Below are 24,104 nucleotides of genomic sequence, written 5' to 3'. Positions count from 1 at the left end.
TCTTTGCATAAGTTTATTGCACTGAATTCTATAAATATCAAAGTATATAGGAGGACCTGTAATTGTATGAACATTATGCATACATCAGTTCTGTTCACTTTGCAGCATATGGTAAATAGAAATAATATTGAAAAAAAAAACACTATAAGCATAGTAGCATCTTTTCAACTAAATATAAACTTTGTAAAATACAAACTCAAAATAAAAGATATATTATTATACATCAAACGTGATGAGAAAGAAAAAAATATTCTCAATTTGTAATCTAAAGCACTGTAAAGGAAAGAATAAGGGACTGTGTAGATACGTTGAATATGTTGCAAAGAATAGCCGGCATATTTCGTATCATCGCGCTCATTCCGTACTGGGAAGCCTGGCGACGATGTCACCGCGAGGACAATGACGCGCGTGACTATACTGTAATTGAGGCACCTGCCATAAAAACAACGTTAATTATAAAACGTGACGGATAGTTTCGCAGGCGCGCGACCGGGCGCGCGATACGTTCAACGGGCCCACGCGTGTCCACGTACGGCACGAGGAGAAATAACTGTAGAACAAAAGGAAATTCGACACCGCGATGACAGAGCGGATGACTCCGGGCGAGAAGGTGGAAACGAACGTACTAACCTCAAACTCCTCGCTCCCCCGACGTGACCAGTCATAATTTCGGCGCCATATTATCACTTCAAACACTCGCGCATATCGAGGAAAGTTGGCCAACCTCTGTCTGAGCACCTTCTTCTTATCGCCGGGACACCACGAAGGGCGATCGTCGCGGCGCACGACCCTCGTGGACGCAGCGGAGGGTGTCGGTCAACGAACGTCGGGAGTTTCGAACGCGAACGCGGCACGCGTAGCAAAGTACAATATTTATAAAAACAGACGAGGATCCAGAGTACCGGCGCTCGTCGAGACGGCGCGATTCGGCAGCGAGACGGTAGCGCCACCATCGCCGCCGTTGGCCTGGTTGGCCAGCCGCCAGCTCGGCCAGCTACCGCCGCGCCGGCCGATGTCCCTTCGCGACCATTCAAATCTGCGGATAACCGCCGCATCCTGTCACCGAACGCCTCTAATCGACGCGATAAAGCGAGCGAACGCGCCCATCGCGATTACTTCGTTATGCTTCGGTCACGCGATCTCAATACGTTAAAAAAAACTAATTGCTCTCCCGTTTAATAATTCTCACGTCGAGTTCTCGAATGACGAGCGAATCGAAAATAAGGAGCTTCTATATTTCATGAATATATATTTCTCTCTTTTTCTTCTTCCTCTCTTTTTACGAAAAAAAAAAAAACTGAAATTTTAAACTAATTGAATAATTGAATTTGAGGTTGAGCAAAATTCAACTGCTCTCCGTATTCTTCTTAGTCTCGTGATACAACGACAAGCTGTTCGCTAAGATTCAAATCTGCCCTTGAAGGATATACCAACTTTAGGTTTCCTTGGGTGTCGACCACTTTGACTTGTTGAACCGTCAAGTTGTTACATTTGTTATCCGTATCCTTCAGTTCTGCGGAATCGACGAGACCCGAAACTATCAATTCCTTCAGAAACTGATCCAATACATTCCTGGGAATATAAGAGTACAGATATTATTAGAAAACTGATCTCTTTTTTAAGGCGTTTCATTTGCTGGTTAACTTGTAGTTAGACTTAACCTGTTTTATCCAATATTGGTTAAATATTGGCTCGATAGTGACTTAATATTGATCCAATATATCTCCAACATTTAGCAAAGGTATCATCAATTAATTATTACTAGAGTAGATTAGTTAATTTTAATCTTGGTTCAAGAGTAACTCTGTCTTTTTCTGGTTTTAAGAATTAAAAAAAAAATAAAGAGTAGATTGAACTGAGGTTAAAGTTAATCTACATCGTTAGAAATGAGCATATAACTGGTTGATTTCTTAACTTAAGACTTATTATATCTATTGTGTATATTTCGGGATTTACAGTTAAAAAGGATTGAGATATATCGTTTAATGTTACATACACATTAGAATCTCACCTGCAAATTGTGTATGATATAGCACTAGTTACTTCCACAAGCATCTCTTGGGTAGCTACAGACATTTTCGTTACGTCACTGTTTGTGATGGGTGGAAACGAAATAACTTGCTGTGATTGATCCAACAGACATGGGAATAAAGGTTTGCCTTCCAGCAGATATAAATACTTGTGTATCCCAGAATACACATTTCGTTTCTTCTCTTTACGTAGAGCCTCAGCTTCCATCTGCAACTTCTGGAACAGATCCGCGCCTGTGTATATCTTGTTGTACATTAGAGGCTTTATTTTCAATTCTGTGGGCACCTCCGCCGTATATGTGAGATCTCCTACGAGTAACGAAATGTATTTTAATAAAATATTAATGCATAAATAATACTCTTATTAAGCACTCGATATCTACCAGGTACAATGAGTTTTAAATCGTGAGTCGCTATTGTAGCTGCATTCCTCTTCTCGCATATTCCATCGTGTAATCTTGTTTGCAGCTGAATGAACTTTTTGAAATTCTCCTCTGTGAAGCTTATATTTTTCACGATGCAGGCAGCTATATAAGGCCTGATACTTTTTACGTCTTCTGTAATTTTTATCACTAGTGTGTCGTCCAGTACTTTCAAGACTTTTAATTTATGCGCTAAGCCATCGATTACACTTTCACTTTCGGAGACTTTCTGACCCCTCTTTCCTTTCTTTGACGTATTATTTTCTGTCGTGGACAATTCACTTCTTGGACAGTGCAACTTGACGTAATCCAGTATTTGCTTCGTGGAGCATTGATGAATTAACTTTGTTAGCCTCCTATCTGATAATTTATTCTCTTGCAGATACACCTCCTTCAGTTTACTACAATCTGCTAATTCACTTGGTACAACTGTGTGTTATAATACAATTATATATTACTTATCTTTGAATGTTTAATGATACTTAAGAATATTTAAGGACTTAATTCAACAAGAAACATACATATAGTATGGAAATAAAATTGTATTACCAGAAATGGAGTTATCTGCTATATTCAAGATCTTCAATCCCTGCAGTCGACTTATAGTAATTGGAATTTCCGTTATATAATTGCCATTAACATGAATCTCGGACAAATGTATGAGTTCTGTATGACAAACGTCGGGGAAGGCCTTAAGCTGATTATTCGATAGATTTAGGGTGCTCAATTTCGTGCACAAAGTTAGCGACGGTACATCTCGTAGACAATTCGAGGCAAGATTGATTGTGCTCAAATAGGGATGATCACAGAGTTCCTTCGGGAGAGAGGTCAACTTGTTCCTCGAACAATCGAGCACCTTCAGCTTGGCCAGTTTAGCTATCGCGCACGGTAATGCGACGATCTCGTTCGAGTGCAGCACCAAGGTCGCAAGATTCGCCAGCTTCTCGATCTCGTCCGGAACTTCCTGAAGACACGTATACGTTATACTAAGATAATTCAAATTGTGAAGGTTAAACAAGTTCTCATCCAGGCCGGGCGTGTCTTTGATCAGTTGAGACACCGACGTGCCCGACAGCACCAACTCGTGCCTGTTTTTCTCGGCCGCTTGTTTCACGGCCTCCCATTCAGTCATTGTGGCCGATTTTTCTTGTTCAAAATTTTATTCACTCTCGTGCGACCACGATGTAAACAGACAAGGAACGTTTTGAGGTTATCTATGTCTCATAGGTAAGTCGGTAAGGTCGGCTCGAGTGCTAAACTCTCGGCTGAACTCGATCGATCGATTAATCGAATCAGTTTAAATTCAAATCTCGATTATTCCTTCGATTTTTTCAAATGTACGAATTCGAAAAAATTCTGACTGTCTAATGTCCATTTCGATCTTATATTCAATGGGTGCGTTCGGGGAGACGTTATTATTCGCGCTATTTAGCGCTACAAACTGTTCGCGGAGCTGCAAATAGCGCTAACAAACACGATCTTGACGTCACTAATGGTAGTGTGTTACATCACAACTGCGTGATGTAACACACTACCGTGACGCTATCAACGCCAGGCTGCGTTCCACTTAACGCTCACAACGCTCGTGAAATTATTTCACCCTTGTCATTTATCAAATGTTAAACAAGGACAAACGATGCTCGCGAGCATTGCGAGCGTTAAGTAGAACGCAGCCCTCTTCCTCCCGAGGTAGTGTATTGGGAACGTCAGCGTTTGCAAGCTCTGTGAATAGCATTGTGTTACACGCGATCGAATGTTGTTTCAAGAATCGTTACAAATTATAAACTTTCTCTGATTCGTCCATAGATTCTCTGTATACTCAAAAATTCAGATCGCGTTGTTCACTGCAAGTACCGTCCCCTACAACACAAAGTTGCACAAAAGTTGCAGCAACATATTGCATGTTGCAGCAATATTGCAGAGATTTTGCAGCGATATTGCTGCAAATTCTGTGCTGTAGGGGGTAGGGTATACGTAACGTGAATTTTAAATTTTTTCGTAGTGAATATAACAAAACGCAATTTCAATTGCAGTATCTATGATGGCTTGCCGCTAAGCTAAAATCGTCATTAACAAGGTATCTCCAACCTTTTACACATTTGTGATGAAATCAAATACGCAAGTTAAACTAGGCAGACACTTTGAAAAATTAAAGATGATACGGCAAGCAAGAATACGTTCATTCCTACCTGGCGGCATCATAGAGATTGCAATTGAAATTGCATTCTGTCTTCTGTTATTCACTACGAGAAAATTTAAAATTCACGTTACGTGTGTACCCAACGCGAAACTCTAAAAATTTAAATTATTAGAGAAAACAGTTTGGTGGGTGGTTGAGAACAGAATCCTCTACATTAACCTTGACGAATGTTAAACGCTACCAACGCTAGGCTAGGGTCGTTCATGGAGCTTGCTAATGCTATCACGCTATTGGCTCCACGAACCGCGTTGGTAGCGTTTGCGTTTATGGCGCAAATAGTAGGGAGTTTTTGCAGTAACGTGAATCCAGATACGGTGAACGCTGAAGTCACGTTATCCTTTTCTTAATTAGTTGTTAAGAAGAAGATAACCTGACCTTAGCGTTCACCGTATCCGGATTCACGTTATTGCAAAAACTTCTTCTTGTTTTCCAGAACACACCCAATGTAACTTTGATCTCAGTTTAATTTACTTTTTATCTTTGTCTAGTTCTAAGAATTAAAAAAGTACATAAAAAAATTAATTAAACTGAAATTAAATTAGATAATTTACATTGATAGAAATGGACATAAATCGTCTGATTAACTTATCAGGTAATACTATTTTATTAACAAAATATAGACAGATTCATTAATTTCTTTATTATTTAACACGTGGGGAGAGAAATTCGATTATGAATTACACAGCTCGAAATCTTGCCGTAAACAATTTTGATGATCTGAGTTAATTAGCGATTAATTTAGCGATTAATTATTAATCAAATAATATGTACTATATTTTGTTAATGTGAGAAGAATAATTAAACTTTTATTATTTAATACATAAAAAAAGAGATGAAGATGAATTATACAGTTCAATGAATTATATAATTTAAAGTTTTTATAAGTATTTTGCAAATTTTTTTTTTTTTATAAATATTTTATTGAACACTAAACAAATCACATAAAAGAAGTTCAAGATTGTATAAAAATATATTTTAATATTAATTAGAATATTAAAATATATTAAAATTATTTATATAATTTTGGTTTAATTTTTGTCGTATAGATTTGTTTATACGATTTTAGTTTTATACTTTTGTCTCTCTCTCTCTCTCTCTCTCTCTCTCTCTCTCTCTCTCTCTCTCTCTAAATGTCATGAAAACGCCAACCTCAGAAATACAGACCTGTATCCCCGTATGTAAATGTACGTGCACGGACGGGATTAATTTATTTTTTTTAACCAAAAATTATCGTGTTGTTTGTATAATAGAAAGGGGAACCTAAGTTCTAACGTTTAGTTCTAGTACGCCGTTTCAAACAGGTTTTAGATAACGCGCAACAGAATTTTCGTCATGCGGCTTTTAGCCTCTTGCTATCTGTACACTAGTTAAACATTGCGATATTCATAGGTTCGCAATTGGTCGCTACCATTTGTAATCACTCGAATGATTATAAAAAGCGGCATTTTGCCTACTATTCCTTGAGTGCGGAAAAACCCAACGGTGTCAACGTCTTTTCGGTGTATCCTATACAAAAATTTTGTCCATTGCGAATGTTAGAAGCGGGATCCCTTTTTTGAATCCCTAATCAAAATCCAATTGGATTTCTTAAAAAGTTCTTGGATTCTAGTTGGAAAAATTTATGAAAACTCAGATCTGGGCATGTATGTATTTGAAATACTTTTATGTGGAAAACAGTATTTGTAAGATAAATTGTATTTCGTATTTTGTATTTCATGAGAGTATAATGTAAAAGTATTTTGTATTTTGAATTTTAAATTGACAATCAATCTTATTATTTGAATTACAAAATACAAAAACTTTCGATTTTTTTATTTTAAACACAAAATACGTAATACTTTCATGTGCTCCGCTGAAATATAAAATACAAAATATATTTATATTGCAAATACTGTATTTTAAATAAAACTATTTCAAATACAGTATAAAATATATCAATTATCATATAATTATATATAATTATATATAATTATATGTAATTGTATATAATTGTATATAATTATATATGAAACATTATTTTCTCAGGATCCCATTCTCTACATTTTTTTAAAGTTCTTTATAGGTTCATTTTATGTTAGTGAGTCATTTGAAATACTTTGCACATCTACGCTTCACAAGTAACTTTTTGTAAACATTTAAAATATCTCAAGCATTTTATTCAAGTTTCTTTTCTTAAATAAAATGAATGTTTTAAGTGTATCATAATGATGAGTATAATATCGAAACGAGCGACAAAAATAACGTCCTTGGTTATTTAATCATACACCGAGGTTCTTCGATGACAAATGTTTGTCTGGCAAGATTTGCATGTGAATGACTTCGTGTTGGAATATTAATCCCGCCATTCTATGTGCTAATAATGCCATTCTCCTATTATGCAGACGTATACTTGACGCATCAAGTGGCAATGACCATTTAAACGGAATCTGAGCTTCCTCACTTCCGCAAAAACATCTCGCCCTTCTAAAATGATTTATTTCTTATTCCTTGGTATATGCAAATAAAATACAGATATCCCGAGACACCAATCAAGATTTTTTCTCTAAAATTGTTTCGACGTAATATCCAAAATCTTTATAAAAAACATAGAACATATTTTACAGATGAATCTTTAGTCCATAAGTTGGTGCCTTTTGGAGCCAAACACAGGATGTCGATGCGTAATAAGGTTTATTAGTTCTAATGTCTTATATATACGTTTCGATCCAGCTTCGGATCCTTTTCAATGCACATTGAACGAACTCATTGAGTTTCCTGATCTCACTGAGTTGCACTGTACAAATATAATCGATATCTTATTTTTAATATAATTAGAAAAAAATAAGTATTGACAAGAAATAATAATCTAATACATTAAAGTCGTGGATAACTGCTAATTTGAAAAAGTTACATGATATTCGTTAAGCTTATAAAATATACGTGTCATCTGTACGGACGTTACGATACATCTAAACAATGCTAAACTAAAGTACAAATTACGAGTTAAAGCACAAATAACACAGATATTGAAGAGAGGAAAAACTCAGTTATTTTCAAATAAAAAGTCATATGCTTCGTTTAATGAATCCGTGTCTGATACTTTAATGTATTAGATTATTATTTCTTGTCAACACTTATTTTTTATAATTATGTTAACAATAAGATATCGATTATATTTGTACAGTGAGTTAGGAAATTCAATGAGTTCGTTCAATGTGCATTGAAAAGAAAGCTGGATCGAAACGTATGTATAAGACATTAGAACTAATAAACCTTATTACGCATCGACATCCTATGTTTGGCTCCAAAAGGCATCAAATGGATTAAAGATTCATCTATAATCTATAATGAGCCTATCTACTAATATTTAATTCATATTATATTTTACAGAATTTTCTTAATGCTTAAATCGATTCTTAATTAAATACTTTTGAATTGATTGATTACTAAGTATTTTAAAATTGAAATAATTGCACTTCTCAAATCAGTGAGAAAATATTTCCTCTCAATATCTTCTAAATTAGAATATTAACTTCTTTGGATTATAATATCAGTAACGCGATTGATCCATATGTCATCGAAATTACGAAAGTATACTAAAAATTCGGCCTCCTCTAAAATAACTGTCATGTCGAGAGGATTAATGACTCATAACAGCGTCCTCGGGGTCTTGGTGTCGCACCTTCGAGGTATCAGAGAGATACCAGGCGTAAATCTGAGCTCGCCATTACCCAAAGTCCACGGTTATCAACGGATGGCCCCGATCATTTCCGGAGTCACTTCCTACAACGAGTATATCCGTGCGGGTGGGGCACAGATTTTTTTCCATATGGCGTATATAAAAACGAGAACGACCCGAGTGGTTACGTATCATTCGCGCTCGTATGTCGCGTGACTGTAAAGGTATCTAAAGGTACCTAGACTTCGTATTCCGTGATACTTCTTACTTGATCCGATTGAATGTTGATCATGCCGTGTGGACTATTAGCCACCCTCGTGTGGACGCTTCTCGTCGTGACGTCGTTGACGTTTGCGTGGCCGAGCTTTCGTCGTCGGGATATCTTCGACAACGCCGTGGACGGTCCTGGTGGATTGATCGCTCATCTGCAGAGTTTTGGCAGTTCACTCTATAGATACCCGAGCAATGAAACTGGATCGAAGGTGGCACAGTGGCGCGAGGATATGGATGTAAATCCGGAGGAGTTGGGCGAGTACGTGGAAGGAGACATCCTGTTTCCGTCGAACGTTGGAAGAAACGGTCTTGCAGCGGTCTCCGCCCGGTGGCCCAACGGCGTCATTCCCTTCATAATTAGCCCTTATTTCAGTTGAGTAATTTCGACAATCAGACACTCTATATATAATTATATACAATTTTTTGAAATACACAATCTTCCAAATATTTTCTAAAGATGTTAAAGCATATGTGAGGATCACTTAATAATTTTCGTGTATTTGTTAAAGTGATGAAAATTAATCCCGAACATAAATGACTCATCATGTATAGTTTAAGGACCGGAAAATCATTATGTGTACTAAGTTAATTATATTGCATTATATTAAATCGGAAATTATAATTAACATAACTTATGTTAATTATGATTTCCCATTCAACAATAATTATAATATAACATACTATGACAGTTATATAAAAAAATGTAATTAACGGCTTCCAAGAAACACACTAAGTTAAGAGAAAATCAAAATGACTTATTTTGATTATTACTTTTTGATGACTCATTTAAAGTCAAAATAATGATTTTTTTGTTACAAGCATTTGACTGTTTACTAACGTTAAAAATCAAAATAAAGTCATTTTTATTCTTTTGCGATTTTTAAGAGTTAAATTAGTGTTTGCTGGGTTGAGCAATTCTTGAAAGGTCTCTCCTTTATCATTTAAGACCGCTATATTTTTGTCCTTTCATTCGTATCGCAGACGCACAGCAGCAGAAAGTTATATACGACGCAATGGACGACTATCACAAGTACACGTGCATCAGATTTAAGCCGTACACGGGAGAGGAAAGCGATTACGTCAGAATCACAGCCGGTAACACCGGATGCTGGAGCAGCGTGGGTAGGATCGGTGGCCGGCAGGACATAAACCTTCAGGTTCCCGGTTGCCTGACGCAGAAGGGCACGGTGATACACGAGCTGATGCACGCCGTTGGCTTTTTGCACGAGCACAGCAGACACGAGCGGGACGATTACGTGGATATTTTGTGGGACAATATCGCGAACGGTGTGTACTCGCATCCCACTCACAAACAATAAAACTGTCTAAAAGAAAATATAATCATGAGGTCCAACGTTCTTTTGACATACTTTCTCGCGTCGCTTTGGTTTTTTATATCTTATCTATTATTTTTTAAAACTAAAGAATCTTGAAAATTGATTATTTCTAATGAAGATTGAACTGAAAATCGTTTTGTCTATAACATTAATATTGATAATATTATAATATTAATATTAATAGTATTTAATATTATTCAGTAATAACTGACATAATAATTTAAATAACATGCTGTTTATTTAGCATTGGTTTTTTACTTATATGATTTGTGAAATGTTCTTTATAGTAAGGTGACGTTTTAACGTCAGCAAGATCTCATTAAAACGTTATTTTATTGCTTGGGTTATAGCATGAGAATTGCCTCATTAATAATGTCTTCAATATTAAATATGAGCGATTCTTTGTATCGTAAAATTTTAAATTGACTTTTTATACGCAGCACGTTGCGACAGCAAAATGCTATTATTAGTTAAAAATTGTTCGTGAGGTTTTACTGATTGAAACGCACTTGCAATCAGTTCTCGAAATTTTGAATGACATTTTGTTGTCGCAATGTGCTACGCATGAAAAGTCAACTTTTACAGTCATCGGTCTAATAACCGGCCGAGGTTATCTCTTTCGCATAAAATTATATTTTTATGAAATTCTGTTTTTATCACGTGCGTTATGCATGTAGGTCACGCGCACAATTTTAATAAGGCTCCCCCGGAGATCACCCATGCCTTTGGAGTCGGTTATGATTATGATAGCGTGATGCACTACTCGTCGACAGCATTCTCCAAGAACTATCAATTAAAAACTATCGTACCCAAGGTAGGCAATTCTTATAAACATTGTCATATGTGTTGCATATATTGCCAATGTTTTATCATTAATTATATTACACGAATAGTTTTATTACTGGACGGAGCTTATGCATACAAGAGTTATTGAATTTGCCAGTATAATAAAAAAGAAAGTACATTTTGCGAGTTTGCGAATTATGAAAACTATGTTATATTGTATTGTATACGTATATGTTTGTATGTGTCCGTAGAGACAACTGAACGGTGGAATATTGGATATTATTGGCGGAATTTTCCAAGGAAATAGCAAGATAAAGCTCGGTCAGAGGGAGGGCTTCAGCAAGAAGGACATTCTGAAAATCAGGAGGATGTACAGATGCAGCAAACTGGCATAATCAACTACAATGACTATTAGTACTGATGAAGGAATACTGGTTTAGCAACGTCTTCGCACGTGTTAATACAAATAAAAAAAAAAGAAATATTTGATTAGAGAATTAATTACCTAATAAGAATCTTTCCGTAAAAAAAGAGCATCTAGTCTTATGTGCAAAGGATACGATTATTTTTTTTATAGACGATATGTGAACAATTAGTATAAACAGTATTATATGTTAATATAATTATTAATCATATATCTTAATATTATGAATGTGTACCTATCTTATAAGTTACATAATACAATATACAAATGCATCATCATTTCTTACTGAATTTTTTAATCCTCCTTTGTTAATCAAATATTAATGGAATATCAAAATTTATGAGCAAAGGTAGAGAAAACATACTGAATCGATTGATAAAGAAAACATTACGTAATTCGTACTGATAAAATATATTCAAATAGATGAACTATATATCGTGATAAAATATTTATTATTGATATATTATTTTAAACGTATTTTTACAGTATAATAACAAAATTTCTTGCTAAATTAATTTTTGTAGAAGAATAGATAAATATGGCAATCGAATGATATATTTCTTTATCTGTATTTCAAATATTCATTAAAAGTTATACGAGGGTTGTTTGAAAAGTTTTGAACCTCAACATAAAAATGACATTATTTGTCAAAACCATTCTGGCACTACAATCGTACATTAAATTAGTATAAAGGCTATGTTAGTCAGCGCTGTTATCAGTGAGCAAATTAAATTAAAATTATTTTATTACAAAAAATCTTGATCATACATAAATAAATTTCAAAACGTACGTTTCGGTTCAATTTCGAACCATCAGTCGTGAACCTCTCATGACAATATTAAGAACTAAATTATTATAATTTAATTTAATTTGTTATTTTATTTATATAAAGGCTATGTGAGTCAGCGCGGTCATCAGGGCGCAAATTAAATTATAATTATAAGTGAGCCTTTATACTAATTTATTGTTTTGAATTTGAGGAGTCCATATATTAATATTTTAATTGTTACAATCGTACAGTTTTGCAAGATACTTGTGAAAATTGTAGCCATTTTAAACGCTCAATTATTGTTTGAGAGTCATTTGTGCCAGTCGATGTCAGTAGGTGCTTTCCATTTGATGACACAAGTCGACATAAGTGTCATTCTATCTTTGTCACTCCCTGAATGTCAAGAAGGATAGAACGACGTTTTTGTCGACTTGGGTTGACTTGTGTCATCAAATAGAAAGCACCCAGTGTTTTTGTTTGATGAAAATCTGTGTCCTCCGAACCTTTACGCCTAGGAAACAGGAAAAAGTTATTGGGGATCAGATCTGTTGAATACGGTGGGTAGTTAATTAATTTGAACCGCAATTCGTAAATTTTTGTTATGACGATCGTCAATATTCGGTTGTATCCATTTTTACAAAAACGTGACATCGACTGGCACAAATGACTCTCAAACAACTACTGAGCGTCCAAAATGGCTACAATTTTCACAGGTATCTCGCAAAACATGTACGATTGTAGAATGGTTTTTGATAAGTATTTGAAATATAGATAAATATGGCAATCATTCAATTGTTATATTTATCTATATTTCTATAAAAATAAATCTAGCAAGAAATTTGCTGAGATAATATCAAAGATAATTATATCATGAAGATATCGTTTTCGGAGAAAAGATAATGTCAATGTCGTGTCCGACTTTTTAAACGTTTCCGATAATACAAACATAATTAAACGCAAACTTATTTTATTCACCTGTTCAAACTTCCCAAATTGTTTAAGATATTATAATAAAAAGATATTAAAAATTTATTTTTCCGTACATATAAAACTCTTCGTTTTTATGTTAGAAACTGTTGTTGTACTTTCTGTTTACTATATAAATTTTTGTTTTATAATATTATAATATTATAATTAAGGAGGTTCTCGCGTTTGACGAAATATAAGACAAGTCTATAATATACAAGTCTATGTAATACAAATGTTAATAATATCTATAATATCTAGAAAAATTTTCATTGACTCTTATCGTACTATTTTGAAGATATTTAATTCTAAATTTATAGAATTTTACATTACAAAATTAAGATACTTGCGTATAAGACAGCAATTAAAAAATTGTTATAATTATAAAGTAAACACTTAGGCTCAGTTTCACAAACTCTTAACCGAGGTTCAACTTATTTCTCATCTTTTTCCAATTCTAGAATTGAAAAGAGATAATGAATAAGTTGAACCTCGCGATTAAGAGTTAACCGTCAGTTGTGAAACTAGGCCTTAAGTTTGTTCCCGTAAAGTTTCATTTAAACTGACCGTATAGTTTACAAGAAATTTATATTTTTCAATGAAGAAAGCTAAAATATATGTCAAATGGATGATGCATATACATCAAATGAGCATCTTGCAACTTTTATTTTATCATTTTGAAAATATTTAGTAACATATAAAATTAACAATAATTATGTATAATGGCATAAGATATTGTAGCAATTTTTTTATTCCATTATTTTAATTATTTTACGTATTGTTATGAATAAACTGTCTAGCGCTAGAACCCCCTTAATTATAATTTGATAAAAAAGTAATTGTGAATTACACTCATCATAAATATCAAACACTTACAGATATTATACGTTAACAAAAATCTATCTACAAAAATCAAGATCGAATAAAATGTACTAAACACGATAAGATCGTTTAATTGAATACTTAAGTTAATCAAAGAAAGACTGATCGTAATCAGCAAGTTTGTGAATGGCATCTTTAGTACGATATCTATTGGGGCCACCTGAAATTAGATAGAAGGGACAGAAAATTTTTGAGATAAAATATATAAAAAGGGAAACGATATAAAACTCTATTACCGCATTCGCTTTCGTCGTCACTATATAGTTAAATCAGTAACTTACTGATTTAACATTGATCATGTCGGGTCTACCATCAGCGTGGACGCTTGTCGCTCTTACAACATTTGTGTCGGCGGTTCCAATCTCTGACGTAGAAGATACCTTACAAGTGGCCCTGACAATTCCGGACAACGAAACGGGAGTTAAAGTATCACAATGGACCGTAAATATGAACGTAAATCCTGAAGAATTGGGCAACTATTTGGAAGGAGACATCATGATCGCAAAAGGCTTCACACGAAACGGTGCGAATGATGAAAGTCTTCGTTGGTCTAATGGCGTTATTCCTTACGTAATCATGGGTAACTTCGGTAAGTATTTCGAAAATTCAGCCATTCTAACGATCAATTTGTTTATTCACCAATCCAATTATTCCACAATGTGTTGTAAGTAATTATACGGGAGAGATCCAATTTAACAAGTATTAATCTTTTATGAAATTATTTATCAATAAATAAAACATAAAATAAAGAGTGCATTTGTAGTTCCGCATTAATAGATTATGTACAATGTGCAATCTTTTGTGCATACAATATTTTATAAGAACATAAGTGTTGTACAAGAATATTATATCTATTTTTTTATTTCAATGTACAATAAAAAATGTATATATTATAAAATATTATATTTTTTAGAATAAGATAAAAAAATCTCTTTATACATTTGATGTTGTTCATTTAGCTTATAAGTTACATTTCAAAATATCCAGGATTAAAACATGTTGCAGACATTAATTTATTTTCAGAATATCTATCAATTACCCCATTCTTAGCAATATATTAAAATAAAATAAGGTAATAATGCATTTATCATTATTAAATTATTTTATGATATTGCCAATGGCAAAATATAAATAAAAATTTAAATGTAAACAAAAGTAGTCATCTGGGAATGATAAACGTTCTTATCGTGTTCAAAATTATTTTATTTTTATTATTTACGTTGATAAATTTGTATCGCAGATTACGATCAGTTGAATCTTATACATGAAGCAATGAAGGAGTATGAGAAGTATACATGTATCCAGCTTAAACCGAGAACAAACGAAGAGGATTATGTCAAATTTGTTAGTTATAATACTGGATGCTGGAGCTACGTTGGCAAGATTGGCGGTGGACAATCAATAAACTTACAAATTCCTAGTTGTGTAACGAAAAAGGGTACCGTAATACATGAGATCATGCACGCTACTGGCTTTTGGCACGAGCATGTTAGAGTTGACCGAGATGATTACGTGACTATCAACTGGAATAATATTGAAGAATGTGCGTATACTCGTAATTTAACAATAAGAAATTTAAAATAAGAGATAACTTTTGGAATAAATATTTCAAAGATTACATGCAAATGTCTTGCATTGTCATTTATTAATATTTAATATTAACTAATTTTATAGTTTTATATCAACAAAACGATGTATGCCATTTTTCCAGTCGGAAAGTTTTTTGCAGATTGATTTATGAAAATTTCTAGGAATTTTCTGTCATTTACGACTTAAGAATTATTAATTACCTAACAGTAAAATAATAAACGACTGTTTGTATAAATATAACAATTTATTCTAAATGCTGTAATAATTAAATGAAAATATTCTGCACAGCTACATTATAAACTATCTTTATTTTGTGTATCTAGCAAGCTCGGGTAATTTCGTCAAACTTTCCCCGAATGTCGTCCAAGGTTACGGCATCCCTTATGATTACGGCAGCGTGATGCATTATTCAGCGTATGCATTTGCCAAAAACTCTACTATAAGAACTATCATTCCCAAAGTAAGTGATAATTATTCTTTATAAATAATCTCTATAGAGTTTATTGTTAGTTACATTATTAAACAGAAATAAATTCGAGATATCGATTTGTCAATTTAATATAGAAAAAACGAAAACTTGTACATACTTACAAATTACACGCTGCATCAAATTATGTGTATCTGTTGTGCGTTTATCTGTTAAAACAGTTTTTGTAGTGACATTAATGATTTTATTATTGAAATTTTCAGGATCCGTCAGCAAGAATCGGTCAGAGAGTTAGACTTAGCAAGTCAGACTATCAGAAAATTAACAAAATGTATAACTGCAAGTAAAATAAAGGCTTAATTGACTGTTCTATCAGAGATCCATACTGATGAATAGATTACGGCTGCTGTCATGATAACGTGAATAAATAAGTGTGAATGAGTAAGTATAATAAATAAGTACAAAAATTAAAACTGCGTTTTGTCCTTATTTGCAATTTTCTCCAAAACGAAGCAAAAACGAGCATATCTTTAAAAGACCTTCTTTCCTAGTTTCGATCCTCTACAGTCTACATACTTACAAAGTTTTCACATATAAATTCGGGATACCCTGTATATGAACATATTATGGTTGATTTAACAGTTCTTTTTTCTATGCACATTTTGTGTTTTTATTGTGTATATAAGGTGCAGATAATATGTTATTTATATTGTTTATTTTTGCAATCTTATATATTACCATATAACTTAATTATTATTAATCATTTTATATAAAAAAAATTATATTTATTGATTAAAGATACACAGTTATTTTATTTATTTTTGATTATGTTTTTAATTATGATTAAATATCACACAGTTTATATGTTTAATTTGTATATATGTAATCAATTCGTTTAATAATTGATCTTCGAGTCAAATATTTTTCTTGTTTATCGTTTTTGTCAGAAGCATATATATAAATAAAAAATATATAAATAAAAAAGCAATTATTTGTCAATTATATATAATTATTGGTGAAAGATATATGTATGACCATTATATATAATTTATGGTATTATTTTCGTTAAAATTAGTTTCTTGGAAATATCGATAAGATTATGCGGAAGTGAAGTGCGAAAACTTTTGCAATGAAATGTATAAATATAGAAAAGAACGTATGGAATATTGTATTACTGCCTTTGCTTTCATTGTTATAGGACCATAGATAAAATACAACGATAACTTTCTGGAATTTCATTTAGTATCTATCATATTGTATCGATTAATCATTCACTCTTCGAAGTTTCTCGTCTTCACAATATTTGTATTAGTGGAAACGGTCCTTTATATAAAAGAATGTACCATCAGAAAAGACACAACATGACTTCAAATAAGGAAACAAGAAACAAGAAACAAGGTAATACAATGGATCAAGGAAGTTAATGTAAATCCTAAGGAATTGAGTGACTACTTGGAAAGAAGTCATACTCTTAGTAAAAGTCAAAATCTTAGTTTCAAAAGAAACGAAGATGTTTGAAGAAGATAAGTCTCACCGTTTGCATTATTTCCATCGTAAGTAATAATAATTTAGTAATTTTAGTAAGTATCTTTAATACTAAAAATGAGGAAGCATATATAATTAAATGTTAAAATGGTATCTTGAAAATCTTTTAAAATTCTTGACACTAAAGAAAAAGCATAATAAAAAAGAATTAAAAAAATCAAAGTAAAATAATTTAAAAAATACTGTTTTATAATAATAAGTGCTCTGCCAGTAAAACTCTTCTTCTTCTTCTTCTTACGTTAGACTTCATCGGAATGTATATAGAATAAAATACTTTGTTTATAATACTTTACAAGAAAAAGAAAAATATGTTTTGCATTATGAAAAGATATAAAGTTTTTACTGCTATAGTTCGTGTACCTCAAACTAATAGTAAACAAAACAAATAATAAATAATACTTAATAAATTAAGTTTTTATTAAGTACGGCGTATATACCGGAGTTATCCTAAATATTCGAATATGAATTGATTTGATTTTTAATCGTGGATGCACAATCTACAATGTTTCATTAAATTTTAATAGTCATTTTGTTAAAAATCAGAATTTCGAAGCAAGCTTTTATGAAGTCTACCCGCTCAATACCTACACTGAAACGTTTAATATATATATACATATATATATATATGAGTATATGTATTAAATATCTTTAGTGCATTTCCTTACATCTTCTGAAACTGCGTAAAATCTATTTACATTTGACAAAAAAAAAATCGTTTATTGTACTGGGAGGATTTCCAGTTTTATTGTAATCTATATTCCATATTCTATATTCCTTATTCTATATTCAAAATCTATATTCCATATTCTACACATAAAAGAACGTCAAAGCTCCACGGTGTTTGACGGACACCGACAGTTTCCGCTCTATATGTATTCGGATGCGCCCTTGTAATGGATTAAATATTCAAGAAGTTAATCGTGATTAAATATCATGTGACAGGTGGTATAATTATGCAACTTTACGACTGAACAATACTGTATTTCGTGACATTTAATCACGATTAACTTCTTGAATACTTGATCCATTACAAGGATATATTCATATGCATGTAGAGCGCAAATTGACGACGTCCATGAAACATCGTGGAGCTTTGACGTTCTTCGATGCGTATAGAATATAGAATATATAGATTAAATATAGAATAAGGAATATAGAATATGGAGTATAGTATGAATTCTTCTTCTTCTTACGTTAGGTCTTTGGCCTGTTTTACACCTCTCTTACATGCTTGTGATGCGCACGGCTAGCTAATTATTTAATAACCACAGCATATGGGACCTACAGTTTTAATGTCGGTTCCGAAAGGCGGATTTTTCGAGGGATGTTTCTGTGGGCAAGGATACTCTCGGGAGGTTACCAGCCTTTTCCGAGAGAAGACACGAGCGTAAATATTTTGGTTCCTACTGGATCGAATCCGGGCCCTCTGGTATGGTAGACCAGAGCGCTGTCTGTCATGCTAGGCTTGCGCTCAGTAAAACTCAATAAATTAATATTATACAAAACAAAATCGAATATTACATACACATTATATGGAAACAAGAAAATTATTTAAATTCTAGAATGCTTTTTTTTTTAATTTTATATATTCACGTTTTATACATCGTTTTTTTAAACATCGTTTACCTTTGAAGCAAGAAGAGAAGGTTATTTATTGTTAAAAAACAACGTAGTTTTTTGGTAAGTATTGGGGTTATTAGACAAATTATAGGGACGCATTGTAACGTGTTTCGCAATGGAATGTGCATAATAATGCCTACAATTATAAACTATGATGTCATTGTTTTTTCCTAGAAAAAGAATTTTTGAAAATTAGAAACAGTTACTCTGGAAAAAATGTTTTGCACATAATTATATATAATTATACATATATAAAATTGACATACTTTATATATAATTACACATATAATATGTCCGTATATATAACATTTTTTCCTGGGTAGATGCACACAATGAAAAAAGAACCGTTTATAGATGTTATTTATATTTAAATGTTTATAAATTAGTAATTAATAAGTTTTTATATAGGTATATCTAACTATTAAATATGATAAAAATTTATATATATTATTTATTTTTTCAATAATATATTATCATTTAGTTTAGTTAATAAATTATTTGTTTTGTATAGAAAAATTGTATTTGTTGATTTAAAGAACACAATTTTATTATTAATAATTGAAATATCGTCACATATATATTTTTAATTGTGTATGTTTAATATCCTGGCGGAAAAACTTTTATGAAAAACTACATAGATTGAGACAAGATCTTAGAAATTCATAGTTTTTCATAGATATTCGTAGTGGGACGTTGTTTGTTTGAAAAATCAAGAAATTCTTCGCCCTTTCCGTATTTTTTTATTTTACAGAACTTTTTTTCATATTTTGTATCATGAAACAACGCCCCACTACAAATATCTACGAAAAACTGAATATTTCTAAGATTTTGTCCTAATCTATGTATTCTATAGTTTTTCTGTACCTTTTCATAAAAGTTTTTTCCGTTAGGATATTTTAAAGTTACATATATTATTTTTATAGATAAAAATATAAAATCTATAAGACAAATTAGGATGCACGTATATCTAAACATGAAACTTCCGATAAAGAAATAATCTAAAAATCCTCGCGGTAATGAACCTTAATGTACGAGTACATATTGATCCCTATAAGCAAGTATAGACCCTCTAGCGACCTACAAGGTGCAAAAGTTATTTTGGTGTCTCCCCACCAGATGACTTTTTTTAAACCACTTATAAATATCTAGCTCGTACTTTGTTACAATATATCGTGATAAAAACGGTGAGAAACACGAGCAACAATTATCTTAGATGGGGGGGGAGGGGATATCTTAGATCATTAATTTATTTAACAAACATATATAATTATTGGGTAAAACGTTTTACTCAACAATTTCTTGTTTTTGAGATATAGTAATTTGAAAATATCGTATCGCTTTTTTATCTAGTATAATTTGATTATATAAGTACAAAAGCAGAAACATGTATCTCATATCATATCATTATCTTATAATGTGTGTAAAAAGTTATAATTGAGGGGATAGGCGGAATAAAGGCCTAATTACAAAATCTTGATATTAATACAAATTAAAATAAATTGCTACTTTTTTATTATACACAAATGGACACAATATTAAATGAATTTATGTAATGTCTTTAAGAAGTTACATGTTACAATACTTCTGTATTACGATCAATATTACATGAAAAAGCTAGTTGCCGGAAAAAGGCCTAAGTAGAATTGTGCCTTTATTCCGCCCATCCCCTCAATTGTTAGCTGTTACTTCATATATATCCTTATTCATTAATAAAATTTTGTAAATACCATATAAAATACTGTATAATTTTATACGTACGACGTATATAACGGTGTTATCCTAATTACTTATGAGTAATACATAATTATTTATGAGTAATATTATTCTCGCCAAAGCGTTGTGTAGTTAACAAAACGATAAGATTACGCAAGTAAGTAAAGTGTGAAAACATTTGCGATGGAGTATATAAAGGGAGAAACATTCTGAATATTTTGTTACTGTATTCGCTTTCGTCGTCAGGACCATAGAAAAGAGTAACTTCTTATAATTTGATTGACTGTCGATCATGTATCTATATTGTCGACTGTTAATTGCTTTCGCATGGATGCTTGTCACCATCACGTCAATAGGAACAGTCCATCATGGAGGGAATCATACTGATGATGATGATGACGATGATGACAATGACTGGTTAAACATGGTTCCGAATTATGAAACAGGACTAAGGACTGCGCAATGGAGCGAAAAGATGAACGTAAATCCTGACGAATTGGGTAACTACTTCGAAGGAGATATCATGGTCGCAAATGACATTACAAGAAATGTATTGAGTGATGACCGCGAGTATGCTATTTGGGAATGGTGGTCTGATGGCGTTATCCCTATCGTAATCGATGGTGATTTTGGTAAGTATCTTCAAAATTAAAAATTTAGTCACATTCTGTAATATATTCTTTAAAATCAATTATGTTTCATAATACACTACTCTCGAAATTCTTTAGAGTGAAATCTCACTCTAAGAAAATTGAGCTAATTGAATTGAGTCCCGGGAAAAAATGTTTTATTTATAATTATAAAATTATATATAATTATTTTATATAATTTTATATAACTATAAAACATTTTTTCCTGGGTTATCACTGTGTGTAAAATTGTCTTATTTTATTTCTGTTCACACACATTACAGATGAAAAAGGACACGAACATATACATCAAGCAATAAATGAATTTAAAAAGCGTACATGTATGGAATTTAAAGATAGAACTAACGAAGATAACTATGTCAAAATCAGTAGCGATTATTCTGGATGCTGGAGCGAGATTGGCAGAAAAGGCGGTGAACAAAAAATGAATTTGCAGATTCCTGAATGTTTAGGAAAGGGTGTTATCATGCATCAGTTTATGCACGTCGCTGGCTTTTCTCACGAGCACACCAGATCAGACCGAGATAATTATGTAAAAATCAATTGGGAAAATATTCAAGAAGGTATTTATTCAAATAACAAAAGTTTAAAAGGATTAATTTTCTTAAATAAAAGTATTTAATCTAACCGAAAAGGGATCTAACTGCCCTCCTCCGATTTTAATGAGCTTTTAGTATGTTAATCTCCAGACAAAAATAAGCGACAGGTATTTTTTTATACGTGCCCATACGCACTTTTAGGCAGTAAAACACTAATTGATGGAAATTGATGGAAATTATTTTATTGATTTAACGCTAATTGATGGAAATTATTTTATTGATTTATGTTATAAGCTTTTTTTATCGTATGTATTATGCATTGGCATTTTCAGGTGCTAAAAGGAACTTCAAAAAAGCTGAGATGAATTGGAGTGATTTTGAAATTCCTTATGATTATGACAGCATAATGCATTCTTCAGCGTACGCGGGCGGCGTACGTGATCACGTAAAAACTATTATCCCCTTAAAAGTAAGTATTAGTTTTACAAACAATTTATTACAACTCTAGCGTATATCTGTCGTTAATTCCATTATCGAAGTACTTTAATTATTAGACTCAAGAACAAAAAAATCGTAGAAAGATTTAAAAAAAATAATTTTGTAAGGAAAACCAAGTTATCATGATAGATAGTCGAAAATTTCACAATTTTTTTGGCACATGGTAGACTTATAAAGTAAAAAGAAGAATTTCCCTTTTTTAAACTCGTAGTTCTTTTTGGTAAAAATTACCAAATTTACATAAACTAAAAAATTATAATAACCTTTTGAAACTAAAGATTTCAAGCTTTAAAATTCTTTTTTTAAATTTAAATTTCGTTCATTTTTGACAAAGATATTGTATGTACAATTTCGAGATAAAAATACAGAATTTGTGAATAATCTTATTACGTATAATAATATTATATTATGTACAAATAAAAGTAATTTTTGTAGTAACATTAAGATTATTGTTAAATATTTTCAGGATTCATACGTAAAAATCGGCCAGAGAGAGCGTCTCAGCGACTTGGACGTTATGAAGATAAATGTAATGTATAATTGCTCATCGGTGTCACACAATCAAGTTATGTAGAAATCATCCTGGAATTATATCCTGCATCAAAATAAATCTTATTAATTTTGCGATGTTAATAATGCATAAACAAAAAATTAATCTTAGCTGTAATTTTCATATCCTAACTGTAAGTTTTTAAGTGATATCACTGTTCAACACCATTATGGAATATAAATATGAATAGTCATTTTCGATGTATTTTTGCCTGCTGACCGTAAATCCGTTGTCTAAATTTGACGTTACTTCACAATTTTGAGAAAAGTGAGATCAAAGAGATATAAAGAATGACGATTTTAATGGTTTTCATGACATGATAGCATCGGCAGCTAATTTTATTTCTAAGTTTCGTTTATATTACGCGGAATTAATATTTTAGATTTAAAAAGCATTTTGGCTGATTTCGATATCATTTTTCGTTTTCGAAATATATTAATTTGAATATAGTTCTCTCTTTTCTCGTATAACAACGTCATGAAAACCTTTAACATTGTAACGTTTGTATCTTTGACGCAATTTTTCTTAAAAATGCGAACTAATAATTAAATTTAAGTAACAGATTCAGTAGGTATAAATACATAGGAAAATGACTGTTTACATTCACGATACCAAAAAAAGTTAAATTTTGTTACCTAATGCAATTAGTGCAATTTATGTTATAGATTACTATCAATAATTAAAAATTGAATAAATATTGTTTCGTGAACATTGTTTACTTTATCAAAGCAAGAAGCAACTTATATTGTATATACTTATATTGTATATTAATCTTAAAGTTACATATTAATACACAAGTATATATTCTTTATGCAACTTTACTTATTAAACATTTCTTTTATCGAAACTTTTCTGATCCATATATTCCTTGCTAATCGACTATGTATTAGTTGACTAGAAATTTTTTAAATTAAAATAAAGGAATATGTAAAAATTTTTATTTAAAAGGAAATTGTATTTTGAATTAATGATACATTTTTCAAAGAAGATTTGAGATATCTCGCGAAAATATTCTTTATTTGTACATCATTACGAGTGATTCGTAGAATACACCGCGGCAATGTATCTACTATTTACATTACAACGAAGTTTCTTACTCTATTTATTTTCGGTAGAAACGTAGAAAAAGATCGCAATTGAAGATGATTTGCTCACTAATTTAAAAAGTATAAATTTGCCGGAAAATTATTATTATGAAACGAACTTAAACATATCGATACATCAA

General features: G+C 31.9%; 4 protein-coding genes across 6 annotated transcripts; 3 read left to right on the top strand and 1 right to left on the bottom strand.

Moving 5' to 3' along the window:
* Positions 1 to 1,308: 1,308 nt before the first annotated feature.
* LOC108758691 (leucine-rich repeat-containing protein 47) lies at positions 1,309 to 3,681 on the bottom strand. Its single transcript, XM_018503763.1, has 4 exons — positions 3,002 to 3,681; positions 2,414 to 2,881; positions 2,012 to 2,339; positions 1,309 to 1,572 (listed from the first exon to the last, which is right to left on the bottom strand). The coding sequence occupies exons 1-4, from the start codon at positions 3,582 to 3,584 to the stop codon at positions 1,368 to 1,370; spliced, it is 1,584 nt and encodes a 527-aa protein (XP_018359265.1). The 5' UTR covers positions 3,585 to 3,681; the 3' UTR covers positions 1,309 to 1,367.
* Positions 3,682 to 8,516: 4,835 nt separating this feature from the next.
* On the top strand, positions 8,517 to 11,279 carry LOC108758695 (zinc metalloproteinase nas-4-like). Its single transcript, XM_018503770.1, has 4 exons — positions 8,517 to 8,955; positions 9,565 to 9,870; positions 10,598 to 10,734; positions 10,958 to 11,279. Exons 1-4 carry the CDS (start codon positions 8,592 to 8,594, stop codon positions 11,099 to 11,101), a joined length of 951 nt encoding a protein of 316 aa, XP_018359272.1. The 5' UTR covers positions 8,517 to 8,591; the 3' UTR covers positions 11,102 to 11,279.
* Positions 11,280 to 12,380: 1,101 nt separating this feature from the next.
* On the top strand, positions 12,381 to 18,819 carry LOC108758697 (zinc metalloproteinase nas-14-like). Of its 3 annotated transcripts, none has more exons than XM_018503774.1 (7): positions 12,381 to 12,456; positions 13,744 to 14,336; positions 14,988 to 15,290; positions 15,661 to 15,797; positions 16,028 to 16,205; positions 17,114 to 17,317; positions 18,508 to 18,819. In XM_018503774.1, exons 2-5 carry the CDS (start codon positions 14,045 to 14,047, stop codon positions 16,109 to 16,111), a joined length of 816 nt encoding a protein of 271 aa, XP_018359276.1. In that variant the 5' UTR covers positions 12,381 to 12,456; positions 13,744 to 14,044; the 3' UTR covers positions 16,112 to 16,205; positions 17,114 to 17,317; positions 18,508 to 18,819. The 3 variants fall into 3 exon arrangements, with proteins under 3 accessions (XP_018359276.1, XP_018359274.1, XP_018359275.1); XM_018503772.1 differs by having other exon boundaries at positions 16,963 to 17,317; XM_018503773.1 differs by lacking the exon at positions 12,381 to 12,456 and adding an exon at positions 12,596 to 12,612 and having other exon boundaries at positions 16,963 to 17,317.
* A 1,888-nt stretch (positions 18,820 to 20,707) lies between these two features.
* On the top strand, positions 20,708 to 23,362 carry LOC108758696 (high choriolytic enzyme 1-like). The gene is made up of 4 exons (XM_018503771.1): positions 20,708 to 21,274; positions 21,556 to 21,855; positions 22,164 to 22,300; positions 22,796 to 23,362. Exons 1-4 carry the CDS (start codon positions 20,935 to 20,937, stop codon positions 22,901 to 22,903), a joined length of 885 nt encoding a protein of 294 aa, XP_018359273.1. The 5' UTR covers positions 20,708 to 20,934; the 3' UTR covers positions 22,904 to 23,362.
* Positions 23,363 to 24,104: the final 742 nt, after the last annotated feature.

The sequence above is a fragment of the Trachymyrmex cornetzi genome, unplaced genomic scaffold (assembly GCF_001594075.2).
Source record: "Trachymyrmex cornetzi isolate Tcor2-1 unplaced genomic scaffold, Tcor1.1 scaffold16, whole genome shotgun sequence".
NCBI classification, from domain to species: Eukaryota; Metazoa; Arthropoda; class Insecta; order Hymenoptera; family Formicidae; genus Trachymyrmex; species Trachymyrmex cornetzi.
The sequence above is the reverse complement of the archived record's forward strand: the minus strand, read 5'-3'. Positions and strand labels throughout refer to the sequence as shown.